The 21,096-nt window shown below is 50.7% G+C and overlaps 1 protein-coding gene across 2 annotated transcripts; it reads left to right on the top strand.

Annotated features, from left to right (window-relative positions):
- Nucleotides 1–8,685: 8,685 nt before the first annotated feature.
- Nucleotides 8,686–11,221, top strand: LOC118143221 (uncharacterized). Of its 2 annotated transcripts, XM_035253037.3 has the most exons (3): nucleotides 8,686–8,766; nucleotides 9,904–10,118; nucleotides 10,260–11,221. In XM_035253037.3, exon 3 carries the CDS (start codon nucleotides 10,335–10,337, stop codon nucleotides 11,154–11,156), a length of 822 nt encoding a protein of 273 aa, XP_035108928.1. In that variant the 5' UTR covers nucleotides 8,686–8,766; nucleotides 9,904–10,118; nucleotides 10,260–10,334; the 3' UTR covers nucleotides 11,157–11,221. The 2 variants fall into 2 exon arrangements, with proteins under 2 accessions (XP_035108928.1, XP_035108927.1); XM_035253036.3 differs by lacking the exon at nucleotides 9,904–10,118.
- The last annotated feature ends 9,875 nt before the right edge of the window (nucleotides 11,222–21,096 follow it).

Raw genomic sequence — 21,096 nt, 5'->3', positions numbered from 1 at the left:
TGTAGGAATAGGATGAATATGCATAGCAAAGATAATCAGGGATTAGATGGCGCCACCCTCCAAGAAGAAAGGGAGTGAGGTTGACCAGGGCTTCAGCTGTCTCTGGAAGCTTAACTTGTTTTGAGCTCCTTGAATATGGTAAAGGAAGAGAATTCATGTGAGACCTCTGTTTTAATCCCTAAGTGTGAAATAGGATGAAGCAACTGAGGCTCAGGGAGGCATGGCAAAGTGCCCACGCTTTCCCAGCCATTGAGAAGTAGAGGTAGGAATTGAACCCAGATCTCCTGACCCCAGCTGCCTTCCCTGCCAGAGCAGGCTGCTTGGAACTGCTGGTGGTGGTTTCAGAGGCAAAGAATGTGCCCACATTGGTACAGCAGAGAAGCTCTGCCAGGCTGAGCAAGAAGGGTGGGCTTTTTAGTCCACTGGCTCCAGGGCTCAGCCCATACCCGGTAGGAGCTTGGGCCCAGGCCAAGCCCAAGGAAGGTTTCCGGCCTTAAGGTCTGTTTCCTGGCACTCTCCTGGTGGAGTCAGAGGTCAGGGCTGGAGCCAGACTTGGGCAGGGTCTCCATCACAGGAAGTGGAGGCCTCCAAGCCTCCGAGCCTCTGAGCCTCTGAGCAATCCAGCTTCCCTTTTACTCCTGCCACCCCCCTCACCTCTCAGGGCATCCATGGGCACAGGCAGGAGGAGGTGCATGAGTGGGCAGCAGTCCCAAGGAGATGCAAGGCTTCCTGTCTAGGAACCCCAAACCCTTCAGGGGTGGAGGTGTTTTGGGACACAGGCTGGCCCTCATTCATCTGTCCTCTCCTCTGTCCATAAACCCACTGAGTGCCAACAGGCCGTGGGGAGACAGCCTCTGCCCTCCAGGGGCTCAGTTGCTGGTGGGAGGAGATTTGATATGTAAATTAACAGACACCTAGTAGACAGTATGTGTGTAGATTGAAGTCAATGAAAACTATCCAAAAAAGTATGACCTCTGGCCGGGTGCGGTGGCTCAACGCCACTAATCCCAGCACTTTGGGAGGCTGAGGTGTGTGGATCACGAGTTCAGGAGTTCCCGACCAGTCTGACCAAGATAGTGAAACCCCATCTCTACTAAAAATACAAAAAAGTAGCTGGGTGTGGTGGTGTGCGCCTGTAATCCCAGCGACTCAGGAGGCTGAGGCAGAAGAATCAAGTGAACCTGGGAGGCAGAGGTTGCAGTGAGCCGAGATCCCGCCATTGCACTCCAGTCTGGGCAACAGTGTGAGACTCCATCTCAAAAAAAAAAAAATGTAAATAAAGTATGAGCTCTGGAAGAGCCACTGGAGACTGGCTAGTGTGGCCTAGAGAAGGGCTGGTATTGCTCAACGTCATAGAGTGGGTTTGATGGCCATAGAACCCAGCACGCCAGGCACTGTCCAGAGCCCTTTCTGCTGCGCCCTGCCCCTGCATTTTCTTTCCAAGTGTGTCACTGTGAAACATTTCAAGTGAGCAGGAAAGTGTAACTAGAACCGCGCCCCTTGGGAAGCCACCAACAGCTTTGTCACATCCTCTCAGTGACCACGGCGGTGGCTCCCCTTCCCAGTCTGAACAGGATACCCTCCTCGTTTCCTGGCACATATTTTATTTTGTGGGTAGGAGCTTCTTTCATTCATTTTATTACTATTATTAATATTTTTTCTCACCCAGGCTGGAGTGCAGTGGCGCAATCTCGGCTCACTGTAGCCTCTGCCTGCTGGGTTCAAGCGATTCTCCTGTCTCAGCCTCCTGAGCAGCTGGGACTACAGGCACGCACCACCACACCCAGCTAATTTTGTACTTTTAGTAGAGACGGAGTTTCACGATGTTGGCCAGGAAGGTCTCCACCTCCTGACTTTGGGTGATCCACCTGCCTTGATCTCCCATAGTGCTGGGATTATAGGTGTGAGCCACTGTGCCTGGCCTTCTTTTACTAATTTTCATTTTAATTTTTTTAAAGTGTTATTTTTTGTTTGTTTGTTTGAGACAGTCTCACTCCGTCACGCAGGCTGGAGTGCAGTGGGGCAATCTGGGCTCACTGCAACCTCCACCTCCCAGGTTCAAGTGATTCTCATGCCTCAGACTCCTGAGTAGCTGGGATTACAGGCAGGCACCACCACACCTGGCTAATTTTTTTAATTTTTTAGTAGGGACGGGGTTTCACCATGTTGGCCAGGCTGGTCTCAAACTCCTGACCTCAAGTGATCTGCCCACCTCGGGCTTCCAAAGTGCTGGGATTACAGGCACGCGCCACCATGCCCAGCTAATTTTTTGTATTTTTAGTAGAGACGGGGTTTCACCATGTTGACCAGGATGGTCTCGATCTCTTGACCTCGTGATCCACCCGCCTCGGCCTCCCAAAGTGCTGGGATTACAGGCGTAAGCCACCACGCCCGGCCTTGTTTTAATGTTTGTAGAGACAAGGTCTCGCTCTGTTGCTCAGGCTGGAGTGCAGTGGCGCAATCATGGCTCACTTGCAGCTTTGAACCCCTCAAGCGATCCTCCTGCCTCAGCCTCCCAGGGAAATAGCTTTTACCTCACAATGTTATTGAAAGGGTGTGTTTGTCTAAAGTATCCTCCCGCCTTGGCCTCCTAAAGTGCTGGGATTACAGGCTTGGGCCACCACATGTAGCCAAGAGCTTCTTTAAATGGAGGCTGGGAGGTGTTTTCTACACCAACTACTTTTTCAATTATTTGACACCAACTGGATATGCAACAATTCAATTCGTTTTGGACACTGTCTACCTGATTTTAGCGTCAGATCCTACAAGTTAAAGGGCTCAGGGCTCAGCCCCACAAGACTGCCCCCTTCAGACACCAGTTGAAAGTCCTGGGGCCACCTCACCCCTCATAATTCTGGCCAACCAGCTATAAATCGGAGACTCCCACAACTCCCTCCTCAGGACTAATCATTTGCCATTAATAGAACAGCTCGCAGAACCCAGGGAAGTGATTCACTTACATCTACTGGTTTATGATAAAGAATACAAATGGCCAGGCATGGTGGCTCGTGTCTGTAACCCCAGCACTTTGGGAGGCTGAGGCAGGAGGCCCCCTTGACTCCAGGAGTTCAAGACCAGCCTGGCCAACATAGTGAGACCCCCATCTCTACAAAAAAGAAACAAAATTAGTTGGGTGTGGTGGTGTGCACCCGTAGTCCCAGCTACTCTGCATGCTAAGGTGGGATAGGATGGCTTGAGCCTGGGAGTCTGAGGCTGCAGGGAGCTATGATCATGCCACCGCACTCCAACCTGGGCAATGGAGCAACACCTTGTCTCAAAACAAACAAGCAAACAAAAAGCTACAATGAACAGCCAGTTGCAGAGGTTGGGAAGGGTCCCGAGACTGGAGGATGCCATTGCTGAGAATAGGCCTGGAACAGGCTTTGGAGACCATTTGGTCCCCCACCTGGTCCTCTAAACTCGTCCTTCTCCAGTTGGGCAAACTGAGACCCAGCTCATTCAGCAAATTAATAACAGAGCCGGGTCTGGAACCCAATTTTCTCAACTGTCAAATAATGGTGTTAACAGCTAGTATTGCTTGAGAGCCTACTACATTGGGGCTCAACCTCGTGGGGCAGATACTATCTCAGATGAGGAATTTGAGTCCCAGAAAAGAGAAATAACTTGCCCAAGGTCTTTCGGTGGTACAACTGGAACAAAGAACCTCAATGCTAAATTCCTCTCTTGGGAACATGATTCTTTTGTTTTTGTGACAGAGTCTTGCCCTGTCCTCCAGGCTGGAGCGGAGTGACATGATCCCAGCTCACCGAAGCCTCGACCTTCTGGGCTCAAGCAATCCTCCCACCTCAGCCTCCTGGGGGAAATGGTTTTTGCCTCACAATGTTATTGAAAGGATGTGATCGTCTAAAGCATATCTGCAGGAAGGAAAACGTCATCGGTTGCTCCCACATCTCCATGGGGTTGGCAGAAGGAAGTCTGCTCCTTTGTCAAGGAAACCCCCCATCCCCACCCCAGCTGAGAATCAAGAGAGGCAGGAGCCACTCCACTGGCTACAAGGAAGAACAGGAAATGTTGGCTTTTCTAGTCAACAGCTGAAAGCCATCCATTTTTTGGGCTCAGCCGCCAGAGGGTGGGAGGCCTAAGGGGGTGATGGGAGCCCCGCAAGAAGGCAAGGGGAAGAAAGAAGCCGGAGAAAGGTCTCCTGGGGGAGTGGCAGTCACAGAGCAGTGTGGCAGGGTCTGCGACTTTGCAGACAGAACATGACGGTCACGAAGATACGGTGGCAAGAGGGGCTGAGCATGGATCCGGAAGCAGAGATTCAAAGTAAGGGGTGACAAAAGGCCATAACAGCCCCCTGGGCTCCCTGAGAAATAGCAGGGAAGGCTCTGGACTTCCCACAGCCCAAGGGATGGAGACTTGAACCATTATATCTGACTATTAAAGGAAAGGAGCTGGGCACGGCGGCTCACACCTGTAATCCCAGCACGTGGGGAGGCCGAGGCAGGCAGGTCATTTGAGGTCAGAAGTTTGAGACCAGCCTGGTCAACATAGTGAAACCCCATCTCTATTAAAAAAATGCAAAAATGACCAGGTGCAGGGGCTCGCAACTGTAATCCTAGCACTTTGGGAAGCAGAGGCAGGTGGATCACTTGAGGTTGGGAGTTTGAGACCAGCTGGCTAACATGGTGAAATATAATATAAAAATATAATATAAAAATTAGCCAGATGTGGTAGCACATGCCTGTAATCCCAGCTACTCTAGAGGCTGAGGCAGGAGAATCACTTGAACCTGGGAGGCGGAGGTTGAAGTGAGCCGAGATCATGCCATTGCACTCCAGCCTGGGGGGCGGAGCAAGACTCTGTCTCAACAAAACAATGCCGACAACAAAAAGTCCTGAGATGTCATATACGCCAATTCCTGTGGTCTAGATGTTTTCCTCATGGCTAATTTCAAGCTCCCTGTGGTTTAACAACCATTCCCCAAATTTCGGAACATTTAACACCGGGCTCTAGTGGGCCAGCACACGGCTGCAGCCACTTGTAAGGTATTCAAGTACTTGGAATGTGCTTGGGCCACGGGGAGCACTTTGTGAACACTCGCTGTGATGGCAAGCCAGTCAAGTCAACGGTGTTCAGGAAGTCCCCGCCCTCCCCCCACTTCCCAGAATAGGAGATTGCGGTTTGGAGAAGCTCACCTGTTTGCCCCAGGTCACAGCACAAGCCACTTACTTGCCATTCTACCTTCCATGGGCACTGTTCTCTCAGCAAGGTTGTACATAAGCCTGCATGTGACTGTCATCCTGCACCCTCCCTACAGGGGATTTCCCAGGCCCCATAAAGATGGAAGCCCTGCCGCCTCCCAGATTGGCTGCTGTATCCCCAAAGCCCTCAGGTAGCTTGGCAGGCAGGAATCTCTCACTGGCAGGTCCTCCTGCCAAGCCACTCCTGCCCCAGTGCTCCTGAGCTCAGATCTGCCCCGGCTTGTGCCTGCCACACGTGGGCTTGGGGAAGTGCTGTTTTTGGCAGCAGGTGAGCAGGGGCCCCTTATCCCTGAGGATGTTAGGTGATGAGGATGCGTGACTCACTTTGCTCTGGTGGGTGTGAGGCTGCAGCCAGGGGAGGGCCAGATCCTAGGGCAGGAGAGATGTTTCAGTCCTGCAGGCGGGTTGGCTCAAGGCCAGGTAAAGGCTCGGGCCACAGAGCCATAGTTACCTGAGGCTGGACACAGGTGCCCTTCAGGCAGGGTGGAGGGGTCTTGGTGCTAGCTGTTCCCTGGACTGAGCTGGTTGTCACACAAGTGTGGCTGCTGAGCTGGGCTTGTAAGAGCCACGTGGCTGAAGGGATAAAGGGACAATTCCCAGGGCAGGAGAGAAACTGCTGAGTGGCAGGTGAGGGGTTAATGAGCAACACCTGCACTGAGGTGGGGTCCTAAGGTCTCTGGAGAAGGGAGCTACTCCCCTACCCAGGGGAGCCCAGGAAATGAAATGCCCTGGAACTTTTGTGCTTGGGGTTGGGGAAGAGCCCCTAGTGGTCTTGGTGAGCATAGCATGGGGAGAGATGGTGGTGGGACTGTGGCCCCTGGGAGGTGGGAGGAGGAACAGGTGAGAAGGGAGAGAGCAGGTGGGAGTGGCGGGCGAGGGCAAGGGATGATGCGGAGCTACTTCTCAGCTAGTTTGGCAATGAAGCCAAGGGCCCGATGTGGGACGTGGCAGAGAGGGGCCAGGTGGGGCAGGGAGGGGTGGCACTGTGGCTGGAGACTTCAGGACAGGGCACCCACCACCCAGGACCTTCTGAGACTCTGGCCTCTTCTCTGCAGTGCTGCTAGTGGGGGCAGTGGGCTGGGCTGGGGACTGGAGGATGGGGCGAGTGGGGAATGGGACTGTAGCTGCCCACCTTCCTGTGTCTCCACGCTGGACCCCTCCCAGTGCTGCTCAGTTCACAGGGCCACTTCCTAAGTCCTCATTGAGTGAGAGGGACAGCCTACCCTCTTTTGCACTTAAGAAGGCCAGATTCTCATCCAAGCCTTCTGGGCAAGCTTGGGCAAGTCTCTAGCCCTCTCTGAGCCTCAATTACCTCATCTGGAAAACAAAATACCTCTTAGGGGTGCCATGAGGATGAAATGGGAGGGAATGAGACTGGAGGGGCCTGGGACCCACAATGTCAGGTTCTATGGCACATGGCATGTGCCCCACCAATGTCAGCTTCTCAGGGATGAGCCTAGGAAAGAGGTGGGGCAGACCTCTTCCTCATATCCTCCCCATCATGTGCCCGGGGCTTGGAGTCAGCTGGACTGCAGCCGGCCAGGCCTAACTCCAGGAGGTGCTCTAAGAGCCCAGGATGGAAGGCCAGCACCTCCCATCCCCCACCAGGAAAAGGGGCTCCCACTTCCTACTCTTGACTCCCAGTCCCTTCTGGCTCTGAAGGCCTCTGTGACCCTCCATGGGCCTGGAGGTTCCCCAGAGGTGGGAGGCTGCAGAGGGACTGTCCTGATCTAGGACACAGCCTGGCTTTCTGGGAAGATGGAGGAATATCATATTCTTCCTGAAATAATTGTCCTAGAGCTATTTCCAGCACCTCTTAGTGCCCAGGCCAGAAATGGGTAGTGATCTCGATGCCTGGGACCTTCAGGACAAACAGCCCAGAGAGGCCCAGCCCTCTCGCTGGGTGCCTGCCCACCCGGCCCCCTGCCCAGAGCTGAGCCAAGCCCTGACTCAGGCCCCACAAGGGAACTCTGGACACTTCCCTGGTCCACTGAGCTCCCTTGCACTCCTCTTCTGCCTGCTGCGGGCAGCCCATTTGATCCCTCCTCCTGGCTCCCTGTTTCAGCTGCTGTAACTACCAAGCCCAGGCAAAAGAGTCTTCACTCCTAGTAACGTGGACTGTGGACTGTGACGGGCCCACACAGGAGCTTCATTACTAAAGAATTTGTAATCTTGGATCTGATCGTTAGCAAACATCAGATAAACCCAAACTGGAAAACATTCTCTGAAATAACTGGCATGCGCTCTTCAAAAATGTCAAGGTTATAAGCATCAAAGAAAGGCAACAATTCCAGGTCAAAGGAGTCCAAAGAGTCATAAGAAAGAACTAAACACAATGCCTGATCCTGAAATGAATCCTGGGTCAGAAAAATAATCGCCACCAAGAACATTAGAGGGACAATTGGCGACATTTGAATATGGGCTGTAGATTGGATACTAGTACTGTAGCAAAGTGATTTGCGTAACTTGACTTGGATGGTTACAGGGTGCGTATGTTAGAAAGTGTCTTTGTCGGCCCGGTGTGGTGGTGCACACCTGTAATCCCAGCACTTTGGGAGGCCGAGGTAGGTGGATTGCCTGAGGTCAGCAATTTGAGACCAGTCTGGACAACATGGTGAAACCCCATCTCTACTAAAAATAGAAAAATTAGCTGGGTGTGGTGGCTTGTGCCTGTAGTCCCAGCTACTAGGGAGGCTGAGGCAGGAGAATCGCTTGAACCTGGGAGGTGGAGGTTGCAGTGAGCCAAGATCATGCCACTGCACTCCAGCCTGAGCAACAGAGCGAGACTGTCTCAAAAAAAAAAAAAAAAAGTCTTTGTTCTTCCAGCATGAAATACACATAGAAGTAATTGGGGTGAAAGATCCTGTTGTCTGCAACTTAATCTCAAAATAAGTATGTGTGTAAGGGAGGATGATAAATATGGCAAAAGTGTTCATGATTAGGGGATTTGGATGAAGAGTATATGGGAGTTCATTGTCATAAGTTTTCAGTAAGTCAACATTTTTCAAAATAAAAAGTACAACTGTATATATTCAACATTTGAGGGAATAAAATCATGATGAGTGTCTTTTCTTGGCACCTACCACAAGACCTCAAAGGAGAATGTTGTTCATTCGTTTAACAAATATATACTGGATGCCTTTTATAGACCAGGCCCCAGTGAGGGCCACTGGGTTTTGAAAAGTTCTGAAATTTGCTCCCGGAAGAGTTCGGATATCGAGGCTGACCACCGCAAGCCGGAATTATATTTGAGCTAGCATAGATCTTCCTGGCTCTCGCTGTAATTAAACACGAGAAAACCAAGGGCAAAGGCTGGAAAACAGCCACCCCAGCCTTGTTTCAAAAATAGGGCCCATCTGTCCTGGCAGGCTTAAAGTGGCTCTGGCCCTGAGGCAGGGGCTTGACCAGGATGACCTCACAGTCCCCTCCCACATCTAGGATTCCATGATTCTATGACATGCTCAGTAGTCCAGAGTGGCAACATGAGAGCATCCCTCAACGAGAGCAAGAGGAGGTCTAAATCATCTACCTCCTAAAACACAGAGTGAGAAGGGAGAGGCCCCGGTAGCAGGCTAGGGCCAGGCAGCCAGAGAGGGAAGGGAGGGGCCCTGCGGGGATTAGTCCTCCCTGGCCTCTTACTTTTCCAGAGGAGGAGATGGGGTGGGGTTGGACCAGGCAGGGAAGAGGCAAGGGTCTGGACATTCCACCCATATCAGACCCAAAAGACAAGGGCAGCTGGGGGCCCAGGCTGGGAGGAGGGCAGGCAGCTGTTTTATGGGTGGGATGTGCTTAAACACTGCTCTGCTTTCACTAGGCAGACGTGGAAAATTCCCTTTGAGCTGGTAGCAGTTGGGGAGAGAAGTCAAAGCCTTCCTTCCGGCTAGGAGATGGGGTGGAGTGAGTCCTGGGGAGCCAAGGAACAATAGGGCCCACAGAGACTGGCACTGTTCCTGGCTGGGCCTGGGGACGGGAGGTGGGGTTAAGTGGATGGGACATCTCTTTGGCCTAGTCAGGTCTCCGTCTCTGAAAAGTGCCCACGTCTGGGCCAGGAAGAGTGGGAACCTCTCCTCCTGCGGGGTGGGTGAGGAGATTCTATACTGTCAGAGAGGACCCAGGCCAAATCCCACAAAAAGTTCTGATCTCATAATTCAGCCCCATCAGCAGGCTTATCACACCACCTGGCCCTCAACCTCATCAGGGGTTTTTTAAGTCAGGATCCACTTAGTACAGGGTTACTAGAGCCCCTACTTCTCACCAAGACCCCATCTAGGCAGGCAGAGCAGGCGTGGTGAAAATTAGCCTTAGCAGCCTACAGCGGAGGCCAAATTCACCCTGACGACATGGCATTGTCTATTAAGGGTCAACAGACACGCCCAAGATGCCACCAGCATCCCACCCACTTACAAGCTGTGTGGTCTTAGTCACATCATCTCTCTGAGTCTCAGTTTCCCCAACAACTAGGAATAGAATAGTAACTACCTCCTTGATTTATAACGGGAATTAAAGGAGTTAGCCCACAGGGGACACCCAGTGAGGACTGGGCACAGAGTGAGAGTGTGTATAACGTTGCATCTGTGCTAAGACACAGTTTTTAGTATCAGGGTGCATTGGACAGTTGATGGTTAGCTTTTTTATATGACCTCAAAAGAAGGTGTGTCTCTGCTTGGAATTTCACCTTTAGAGATTCAGTCGTTGGCCTCTGTAGTCTTCTGGAGTCCCTGCTTCAAGGAGTAATGGGAATTTCCAAATGTGGGCTAAAGCTAAAAGAAAAAGAAGGCACTGCCCCACTTATTCTAGGGGGGCTCCTGGTCTCAGTCATCTGGGCAGTCTGGTCTATGCCTCCCTGTCTTATGCTTCCCTGCTACATTCTGAAGAAGAGGCTGTCAGTTTTCCAGTGTGAGAATCCCTGGGCCTGGGAGGAAGGTGGGGAGAGCAGCAGGGCATTGACCCCTGGGGGCAGAGGGAACACCTGGAGAGAAAGCCTGGAGGGTGGAGGCAGGGAGCCCAGCTAAGATGAACTAACTCTGTCTTTGTCAGGCCCCAGTAGCCAGTAACCAACCTGCAGACGCTCTCACCGCTGAGCCACGAAGCTTTGTCCACCCAGCCAGGACAATGTCTAGATACCAGGAGAGCCATTCCAGCCCTCACAGCCACATGGGCCATCCCAACAATACATCCTTTCAAGCCCGAACTCCAGGCTGGATCAAATGCACCGGCCCAAACGAGGTGAAGAGCCTCAAGCACCACCACACCCCGAGCTCAGAGTCCAGCAGCTACAGGAGCTGCTCTGAGCAGCCCTTCAGCCTTGGCTCCAGTAGGCTTCCACTGGGGAGAATCTGCATGGGCCGGCCCTACCACTCCAACTATGTAGAAACAAGTCACCTGGTGAAGCCCAAGGCGGCCAGAAAGCCTGCTTGCCAGGAGAGCCCCTGCTGCCCGCTCTGTATGGATCGCCTCTCAGACCCTTCCAGCCACGCCTTCCTGGACCAGCTCATCCAAGGCATCAACTACTTGGACCGATCCACCAACACCTTTAACAGCTGCCACAAGACACTCCAGAGCTTGCCAAAGCTTGCAGCCAACTACGTGGAAAGGGTTGCCAACTCCCTCGACTTAGACCACCAGGACCACCCCTTGCCCCAAAGCTACTCCAGCCCCAGCACCAGCATGGCCATCCCCGACAGCTCCACCACCAGCAAGTGCCTGGTGCCACCCCTCAGGGGTGCCAGTGCCCTGCAGTGCCTGGACGACTCCACCAACACGAGTTACCCGCGCAGATCTCACTGCCAGAACTCCACGCGTACAAAGCTGCCCGAGTTCCCTTTGCTTGGCAATGGCCTCTTTGCCTTAAGTCGCCTGCCCAAGGTCTGGGAAGCAATCCGCTCAGGCTGGAGTGCCCCTGAGTCTGTCTCCAAACCCCCAAGCTGGTGGTGATGCTGACGCCAACCATGAAATGGGCATGTGCCCCTCAGGCCACAGTTGTGGAAAATAAAACATCTGTGGCAAAATACTTCTTCCAAGACTTTGTTGGAGGGGAATGGCCATTTAGATCAGGGTTATAAGCTCAGGGGCCTCTGGGGCCAGGTAGGGAAAAGTGAACTGAGAGAATTAGGCTGGGAGTGATAGAGACTGTGGCTGGGTGGAAAGGGACTGCCTAGTCTAAACCCACCTCTTGAATGGGTTGAGGCCTTTACAAGAGAATCCAGGGACCTGGTTTTTATAGGTCAATGACAAATTCAAAAATGTCAGGATGATCTGTGGGCTGAGCAAAAATACTTGCAGGCTAAATGTGAAGCCACAGGTCTCAGTTTGGAATCTCTGGTTTAGATTTTGAATGGATCACTGGGGAGGTTGCTAGCCTCCCTTAGCCTCAGTTTCCCCATGTGAAGAAATGGCTGGCTGTCCATTCCCAACTCTTATGGGTATTTCTCTCTTTTCAGGATTGTTGATTTAGAACAATTCAGTGTGAGTGGAAATGTAGAATTAATACTAATTATAAGAAGAATAGAAAAAAAAGAATAACAAACACTCAAAGAGTACTTATTATATAGCAGGAATTGTTCTAAGTACTTGATACATTTTTATTCTTTTTTTTTTTTAAAGACAGGATTTCACCATGTTGGTCAGGCTGGTCTTGAACTCCCGTCCTCAGGTGATCTGCCCGCCTTGGCCTCCAAAGTGCTTGGATTATAGGTATGAGCCACCACGCCTGGCCTTTGAGACAGAATCCTGTTCTGTTGCCCAGTCTGGAGTGGTGTAATCTTGGCTCACTGCAACCTCCGCCTCCCAGGTTCAAGCGATTCTTCTGCCTCAGCCTCCCGAGTCACTGGGATTACAGGCGTGCACCACCACATTCTGCTAATTTTTGTATTTTTAGTAGAGACGGGGTTTCACCATGTTGGTCAGGCTGGTCTCGAACTCCTCACCTCCTGATCTGTCCGCTTCGGCCCCTCAAAGTGCTGGGATTACAGGTGTGAGCCACTGCACCCAGCTCGTATTTATTCCTTTTTTTTTTTTTTTTTTTTGAGACAGAGTTTCGCTCTTATTACCCAGGCTGGAGTGCAATGGCACGATCTCGGCTCACCGCAACCTCCGCCTCCTGGGTTCAAGCAATTCTCCTACCTCAGCCTCCCGACTAGCTGGGACTATAGGCTGTGCCACCATGCCCAGCTAATTTTTGTATTTTTAGTAGAGATGGAGTTTCACCATATTGACCAGGATGGTCTCGATCTCTTGACCTAGTGATCCACCCGCCTCGGCCTCCCAAAGTGCTGGGATTATAGGCGTGAGCCACCGCGCCCAGCTGTATTTATTCTTTTTTTTTTTTTGAGACGGAGTTTTGCTCTTGTTATCTAGGCTGGAGTGCAATGGCGCGATCTCAGCTCACCGCAACCTCCGCCTCCTGGGTTCAGGCAATTCTCCTGCCTCAGCCTCCTGAGTAGCTGGCATTACAGGCACGCACCACCATGCCCAGCTAATTTTTTGTATTTTTAGTAGAGACGGGGTTTCACCATGTTGACCAGGATGGTCTCAATCTCTTGACCTCGTGATCCACCCGTCACGGCCTCCCAAAGATTTATTCTTTTAAAGGTGTGATTTTAATGATCACGGCCTAGGTTACACATAGAGTAAAGCTTCCTGGTGGCTAGCAGGAGAGGCACTGGAACAGGCGTCCAGGGATAATAGCAGGTAGTAGGATGGCCCTTTTTGAGAAATCTCTGCAGAGTGGTTCCGTCTGTGCCAGGGGAGGGCTGGAAGGGTCAAAATGAGCTGGTCCCCTTTTCCCACTATGCTGAATTTCTTGCTGGGAATATCTGGGAAAATGTTCCCTGGGCCACCTGGGCCAAATTTCAGAGACCCAACTGAGTCTGGTGCTGGCACATAGGGTGTCCAGCAACCCACCATCCCGCTGGCTAAAGGACCCTGGAGATGGGGATTCCAGCCTAGTCCCACTGGTAGCCTGCCCTGAGATCCTGGATCTATCACTCCTCACTCTGGCCCTCTGATTCCCCATCTGTAACAAGGGTGCAGTAGCCTTGATGATCTCTAAGCGTCCTTAGACTCCGATGTTTCTGAGTGTCTCCTCTTGGTCCTAGGCCAGGCCTGGAGCCTCTCAGATTGAGAGTGCCTGCACCCACGAACTCAGGCCTCCTGTATTCTGAACCATCTTCCCAGGCTACCCAGGGGCCATTTCAGGCCTCAGGGCCCATTTTGATCTGGTAATAAATTTCAGTCTTCAGGTCTCTTATTGCTTGAGCTCTCCTCATCACCTTGGCAATGTGAAGGCCAATAGCAGCTGAGACTTCAGAATGGGACTGACCTTGAGAGAATGCAGAACCTGGGGGCCCACCGGGTCCCATGGCATTTAGAGGCAGTGGCCAGGCAAAGAAAGTGACAAACCTGAGTATCCCCACCGTGAGATCACCACAGCGGTCCCAAGGCAGGAGGAGGGGAGGGGCGACTAACTCCTGGCCCACTGAACTCCCCCACACTTCTATTCCATCTCTGGAGGACAAAAGGGAACCTCCCGGTACCCATAGTGTGGCCTGTTCCTTCCTCTGTTGACCCCTTCCCTCCGCAGGGAGAAGACTTTGGCCCTGGTCTGGTGGGTCCTCATCTTAACCAGTGACCCATTCCCCAGGCAAACATTCACAGGAACACAGCTTGTTAGAATTCATTAGGCCCAGTTCAAGAGATAGTTAAAGGGTGTCCTGACTTCCAAAGCTTCTGTCTCCATCCAAAGCCACCCCTTCCCATTCCAAGGCTGTATTTTCCCAGAGCGGTCTGTCCCTGACTCTCCTGGAGATGCTCACCTACAAAACCTTGCATTTTCTCCCAGTTAGAGTGTAAGATCCTTGCCTAGGCCACTGCTCTTAAGGTCTCCAGTATCTAGCCCATTCTGGCTCATGACAGGGACCTAAATATTAGATTAACCTTGATTACAGGGACTTGCGCTCAGTAGGTGCTCAGTAGTAATAGGTACTATTATCCAAAGGATGATTACAGGGTCTCATGCAATGGATGTTCAATAATTAACAATAGTAATGATGACAACTAACATTAATTAGGCTCTTGGGTTTTTTTTTCACTTTCTGTTTTTTCTGAGACGGAGTCTCACTCTGTTGCCCAGGCTGGAGTGCAGTGGTGCGATCTTGGCTCACTGCAACCTCCACCTCCTGGGTTCAAGCGATTCTTCTGCCTCAGCCTCCAGAGTAGCTGGGATTACAGACATCCACCATATCAGCTAATTTTTGTATTTTTAGTAGAGAGGGGGTTTCACCATGTTGGCCAGGCTGGTCTCAAATTCCTGGCCTTAAGTGATCCACCTGCCTTGGCCTCCCAAAGTGCAAGGGTTACAGGCCTGAGCCACCGCACCTGGCCTTTTTTTTTTTTTTTTTTTTTTTGAGATGATGTCCCACTCTGTCACCCAGGCTGGTGCAATCTTGGCTCATTGCAACGTCTGCATCCCAATTTCAAGTGATTCTCCTGCCTCAGCCTCCTAAGTAGCTGGGATTACAGGTGCCCACCACCACGCCTGGCTAATTTTTGTATTTTTAGTAGAGATGGGGTTTCACCATATTGGTCAGGCTGGTCTTGAACTCTTGACCTCAAGTGATCCGGCTGCCTCCTCTTCCCGATGGACAGGTTGTGAGTCACTGTCCCCAGCCACACATCAACTCTTTAAGGATGGTACCATTATCCTTACTTTACAGATGAGCAAACTGAGGCACAGAGTGATCAGGTATAAATGATCATGATAAAGATGATTAAAGCACACAGAACACAGTGGCTCTTCAGAAAATGGTTGGTATTAACATTACAGAGTACTACAGACAGAATAGGTGCACGATAATATAATTATTTTCACGGAAACAACATCTTGCAAGCAGGTGTTCTGTAAATGCGCACAGTAGGTGCTTAGTGAATGGTAGATATTATTATAGAGCCCTGTACCCAGTAGGTGCTCAAATGAGGTTTTCGCATTGGTTGGGGATTGGATGGTATCCCAGAAAGACAGGATCTCTGCCCTTGGACCAAATGCTTCTCGGGATAGATACTCACTGTTCACAAATCCCTTCCGCAAGTTATTCAGCCAGAGTCCAGGGAAAATAAGCCTATTGGGGAAGGTCCTCTGCTCCATATGGCCATGCAGAGGCCACAGGAAGGCTCCTAGGTCTACAGTTCAAGCCATGCATCTGCAGGGTCCATGTAAACAGGAAGCAGCATGCTGACTGCAGACAATGCCACAGCCTGCTGTGCTATGGCCCTTGTGTTCAGGAGCAGCCTTGGTGTCCCCGTGGCTGAGGAAAGTCTTTCACACCTGCTGAAGTATGTTGCCATTGAGCACTCACACTGTGTGCCAGGCATGCTGCCACGGCCTGAAACATAGGCGCTCAACCCTCCCCACCCTGTCAGCTAGGTTTCAGTGCCCCATTTTGCAGAGGGGGAAACTGAGGCTTAGTGAGGGGAAGTGACTTGCCCAAGTGTCTGCAGCTGGTAGCAGAGTTAGAATTTCAACCTAGGGTTCTAACCCTCAACCAATGTCCTTTTCATCCAAATTGCAGTTTCTTTTTGTTTATTTATTTTTATTTCAATAGTTTTGGGGAAGAGGTGGTGTTTGCTTAGCTGGGTAAGTTCTTTAGTGGTGATTTCTGAGATTTTGGTGAACTCATCACCTGAGCAGTGTACACTGTACCCAGTGTGTGGTCTTTTATCCCTCACCCACCTCCCATCCTTCCCCCCACCAAGTCCCCAAAGTCCATTATAAAATTCTTATGCCTCTGCATCCTCACAGCTTAATTCTCACTTATAAGTGAAAATATAGGATGCTTGATTTTTCCATTCCTGAGTTACTTCACTTAGAATAATGATCTCCAACGCCATCCAAGTTGCTGCAAATGCCATTATGTCATCCCTTTTCATGGCTGAGTAATATTTCATGGTCAAAGTGCAGTTTGTTTTCCTTTACTTTTTTTTTTTTTGAGATGGAGTCTTGCTCTATTGTCCAGGCTGGAGGGCAGTGGCAAAATGTCAGCTCACTACAACCTCCGCCTCCTGGGTTCAAGTGATTCTCCTGCCTCAGCCTCCTGAGTAGCTGGGATTACAGGTGCCTGCCACCGTGCTTGGCTAATTTCTGTATTTTTTAGTAGAGATGGGGTTTCGCCATGTTGACCAGGCTGGTCTTGAACTCTTGACCTCAGGTGATCCACCTGTCTTGGCATCCCAGAATGCTGGCATTACAGGTGTGAGCCGCTGCGCCTGGCCCAGTTTCTTTCTTAGTATTTATTAAACAAATTCCAAGAGAAAGATGAATAAATCTTGGCTTCCAAAATGCATAGTAAATTAGGCAAAGCAAGGATGGTATTTAACATGGGTTTGTGTTGCCTCACAATACCAGTGTTCTAAGCAGGGCAGGGTAAACCCAGAACACGCTCTTTCCAGTAAATAGTAAACAAAGGAAGAAATTTCCTCAAAGGTCTCCTATGGCATCAATTGCCCGATCCAATGGTCTCTGCATCATGATTGGGTACAGGTTCGTGACATTAAATTTTTCTGTACATTAAAAGAAATCTGGTGTGGTCCTTTTCAGACAATTTGATGTCACTTCTGTGATTCTAGAAAATAAATGCAGCTTTTTGACTGGGCACGGTGGCTCATGCCTGTAATCCCAGGGCTTTCGGAGGCCGAGGCAGGAGGATTGCTTGAGCTCAGGAGTTCAGAACCAGTCTGAGAAACATGGTGAAATCCCATCTCTACTGAAAATACAAAAATTAGCTGGGCATGGTGGTGTATGTCTATCATCCTAGCCACTTGGGAGAATGAGGTGGGAGGATTGCTTGAGCCTGGGAGGTCGAGGCTGCAGTGAACTGTGATTATGCCACCGTACAACAGCCCAGGAGACAGAGTGAGACCCTGTCTCAAAAAAAAAGAGAACAAAGAAAAAAAAAAGAAATGTGGCCGGGCGCGGTGGCTCACGCCTGTAATCCCAGCACTTTGGGAGGCGGAGATGGGTGGATCACGAGGTCAAGAAATCGAGACCATCCTGGTCAACCCCCGTCTCTAATAAAAATACAAAAAAATTAGCTGGGCATGGTAGTGCGTGCCTGTAATCCCAGCTACTCAGGAGGCTGAGGCAGGAGAATTGCCTGAACCCAGGAGGCGGAGGTTGCGGTGAGCCGAGACCGCGCCATTGCACTCCAGCCTGGGTAACAAGAGAGCGAAACTCTGTCTCAAAAAAAAAGAAATGCACCGAGGTGTGTGTGCCAGAGAGCCGCTTATGGTCTTCCTCATTCTCACTCCACTTCAAACCTTTCCTCATGGGCCTGACTCTCCTAAGCCTCAGCCCTCCCCGTCCTCACCCCATTCCTGGGCCCTTTTATCCCTTACTGCCTCTTCTGTCTACACAGGACTGATCCTGCTTGCTGTACCTAAGAAACATAAAAAGGAGGCCCAAGTGGTCACCCACCCTCACCTCAAAATGCATCCACACCACTCTCTTCTCAGCTGAAATCTGCAGGAGCAGCCCAGAGGCTTGGCTATGTGCTGTGCCTGAGCGGGTACCACCATTTTTGGCAAACTCTTTTACAGCCTCCCAGGCCCCTCCCAACAGGGCAGGAATTTCTGGCGAACAATTGAACAAAGCCGGGAACTCGGAGAGAGAAGGCACAGGACATTCCAAAAGGATTTCTCTCAAGCTCCAAAAGACAACACGCAGGAATACTGCAGAAAGCTCACAGCCGAGCAAAGACCATCATGAAAGGGACGGAAAATCTGTCCGGGAGGAAGGGCAGTGCAGGCTGTAGGAAGGATCAAGGGGTTGGGGTGTTCAGGAGACCTGGGTGGGAGGCCTCTCTCTGCCACTTGTATCCCTGCGGAGGCCATTCCACCTCCCTAGCCTTGGATTTGTGGTCCTTAAAAACGGAGGGAGCTGCAAAGTGAACACACGGCCCCACACACAGCCATTCATTGCAATGCTGTGTGAATAACAAACACCTGGAAACAGCCCGAACATCCAACATTTCCATCATTCACATAATGAACAGTGGTGTGTTGATGAGACACGATACCAAATGATTATCAGAAATATTATGAGCAATGGCAATGTCAACGTTATTCTAAGTAGCCGGCCCAGGAATCATTCATGGGCACCACCTGTCACAAAGAGGTTGCACCAGAATATAAATCTATGCGCTTCTTCCAATATGGGACAAGAATGGACGGTAAACGCCAGACGAGGTGGCTCACACCTGTCATCCCAGCACTTTGGGAAGCCAAGGTGGGTGGATCACCCGAAGTCAGGAGTTCAAGACCAGCCTGACCAACATGGAGAAACCCTGTCTCTATTAAAAATACAAAACTAGCTGGGTGTGGTTGTGCATTCCTGTGATCCCAACTACTCAGGAGGCTGAGGCAGGAGAATCGCTTGAACCTGGGAGGCAGAGGTTACAGTGAGCTGAGATCATACCATTGCATTCCAGCCTGGGCAACAAGTGTGAAACTCCTTTGAAAAAAAAAAAAAGAATGGCGAGAAAAAAACAAATGTCAACTGAGCTAAATTGTCACTAGCTGTGCTTATTGAAACAGTTGATTTACACTCTGGAGAGCAAGCTCCACATCTTGTCTCAGCCTGGTAATAAAGAGTTTGGGGACTGGCACCACAGACTCATTTTTAAGCAGCTCTGATCCTTCCTGACACATAGAGCATGGTTAGCTAAAAAATCTTCAGTGAGAAAAGCAAGACATGAAATTGTACATATGCATCGAAATGTATACAGTAAGACAATAGATGGAAGGCATAATGTCTACATTGATGAGGGAAGGGAAAGGAGCGTTTACGGAGCTCTAACCATGAACCCTGCACAGACGTCTTCTATAGCTGAAGAAGGGGCTCGCAGGCAAGAATGTGAAGGCAAGTACGGAGCCATAAGAATTCCACCCTGGGTGGAGGGGAGTCGAGGGAGTGGAGAGCCAGGAGTGCAAATTCAAATTGCAAAGACCATTTATGGTGAGCTCAGGAGCCAGTCTGCGGGGCAGCATTCGCAAAGTGTTATGAGAAACCCCAGTCCTTTAAGATTTTAAAAGGTTTTTCCATAAAAACCAGGGGCTTCCATTCTCAAAGAGGTTGCAGAAGGCCGGATGCAACTGTGTTTACAGTTGCATAGGTGACTTTACAGGAGGCCTGTTCAGAAATCTTCCTGCTGTGGTGTCTCTTGAGACAGTCAGTGTGGGAAAGAGTGCACAGTCCTCACTTTGACCAAAGAGCCTCTTTTTCAAGGAGTATCTCAGATGGCAGATGACTCATGCATGAGGCACAGTGTGGGAACCCTGCCTTGGGCCTGGGACCCCAGTCCAAGAAAGTGATTGATAATGATGAAGGGTAGTGGGGAAACAGCAAGTGGGGGCAGGAGGGTCAAGTCCAAGGGCACGTTCAGGAGACTCACACTTCTGCCTGAGCTGGGAAGAGTGTAGTCCTGCCTGGCCAGAATGGAGAACAGCCCGTGGGGAGGCAGAATGGCTGTGGTTGAGAACACGAGTTCTAGAATCAGACAGACATGGACATGAATCCTAGTTCTACCTCTTACTGAGTGCATGACCTGGGCAAGCCACTTTGACCTCTGGGCCTTGGTTTTCTCAGCTGGAAAAGGGGGACAATAAAGTAGCCTCCCTTGCCTACTCCCCAGAGTGTGTCTTTATTCCAAGCACAAACCAGAACAGGGACATTTACACTGTATGCCACGTTTGAACCTGCTTACTTCTTTCATTTAAGTAACAATTATCCAAATGCCAACTCTGTGCCACACACTGTGCCCTTCACAGGGGGTATAATTGGGACCAAGACAGAAACAAGACCTTCATGCCCTCTGCCTTCATTATGCCTCATAATATTAAATGATCTTCCAAATAATTACAATGGTCAAAGATGCCACAACAGACGCATGGCGGGGTGCTGTGGGAAAGTGTGGTGGGGAACACGACCTGGCTGGGGAGGTCAGAGAAGGCTTCGATGGTAATGTGATGATTGGACCGAATCTTTTTTTTTCTTTTTGAGATGGAGTCTCACTCTGTCACCAGGCTCAAGTGCAGTGGTGCGATCTTGGCTCTCTGCAGCCTCCACCTCCCAGGCTCAAGTGATTCTCCTGCCTCAGCCTCCCAAGTAGCTGGGACTACAGGCGCACGCCACCACACCCGACTAACTTTTGTATTTTTAGTAGAGACGGGGTTTCACTATGTTGGCCAGGATGGTCTCAATCTCTTGACCTTGTGATCCACCCGCCTTGGCCTCCCAAAGTGCTAGGATTACAGGCATGAGCCACTGCGTCCAGTCTGGATTGAATCTTAAGGAAGAGTAGAGTGAAATGGGATGGGTGTTAAGTGGGAAAAGCACTTGAGAAGGAACAGCATCTGCAAAGACTATGGTGGGGAAGGGATGTGGCTGGATTGATGGACAGGACTAGATTGTGCCAGGCCCTGTGGGGTCCCCACCCTCTCCATGGGAACTTTTGCTGCCTGCTTAGACCCACATCCTGCCTCCTCTTCCTCCTCTTCTCCAGCACTATCTTCTTGTTTCCTCCCCTCCATCTAAACTCTCTTTCACACCAATTTCTGACTCTTCATTTTTACCCAAGGGCATATGGTTACTCTGTTAGCATTTATGTCTCCACACAGGCACGGAAACTCTTGTGGGCAGTGTTTAGGGTCATAGTTGAATGAATGTAGGCTGCAGCTAGGTGAGTGAAGTACAGCACCTTCACTCATATCAGCAAAAGGTATCTGTTCTGGGCCAGGCGCTGTGGCTCATGTCTATAATCCCAGCACTTTGGGAGGCCGAGGCAGGTGGATCACTTGAGGTCAGGAGTTCAAGACCAGCTTGGCC

Source organism: Callithrix jacchus, chromosome 7, assembly GCF_049354715.1.
Source record: "Callithrix jacchus isolate 240 chromosome 7, calJac240_pri, whole genome shotgun sequence".
Classification (NCBI taxonomy): Eukaryota; Metazoa; Chordata; class Mammalia; order Primates; family Cebidae; genus Callithrix; species Callithrix jacchus.
This window is presented reverse-complemented; position numbering and strand designations above follow the sequence as displayed.

What these genes read in the sequence shown, in the direction of transcription:
- LOC118143221 (XM_035253036.3), top strand. Translation starts at nt 10,335, where the DNA reads ATGTCTAGATACCAGGAGAGCCATTCCAGCCCTCACAGCCACATGGGC.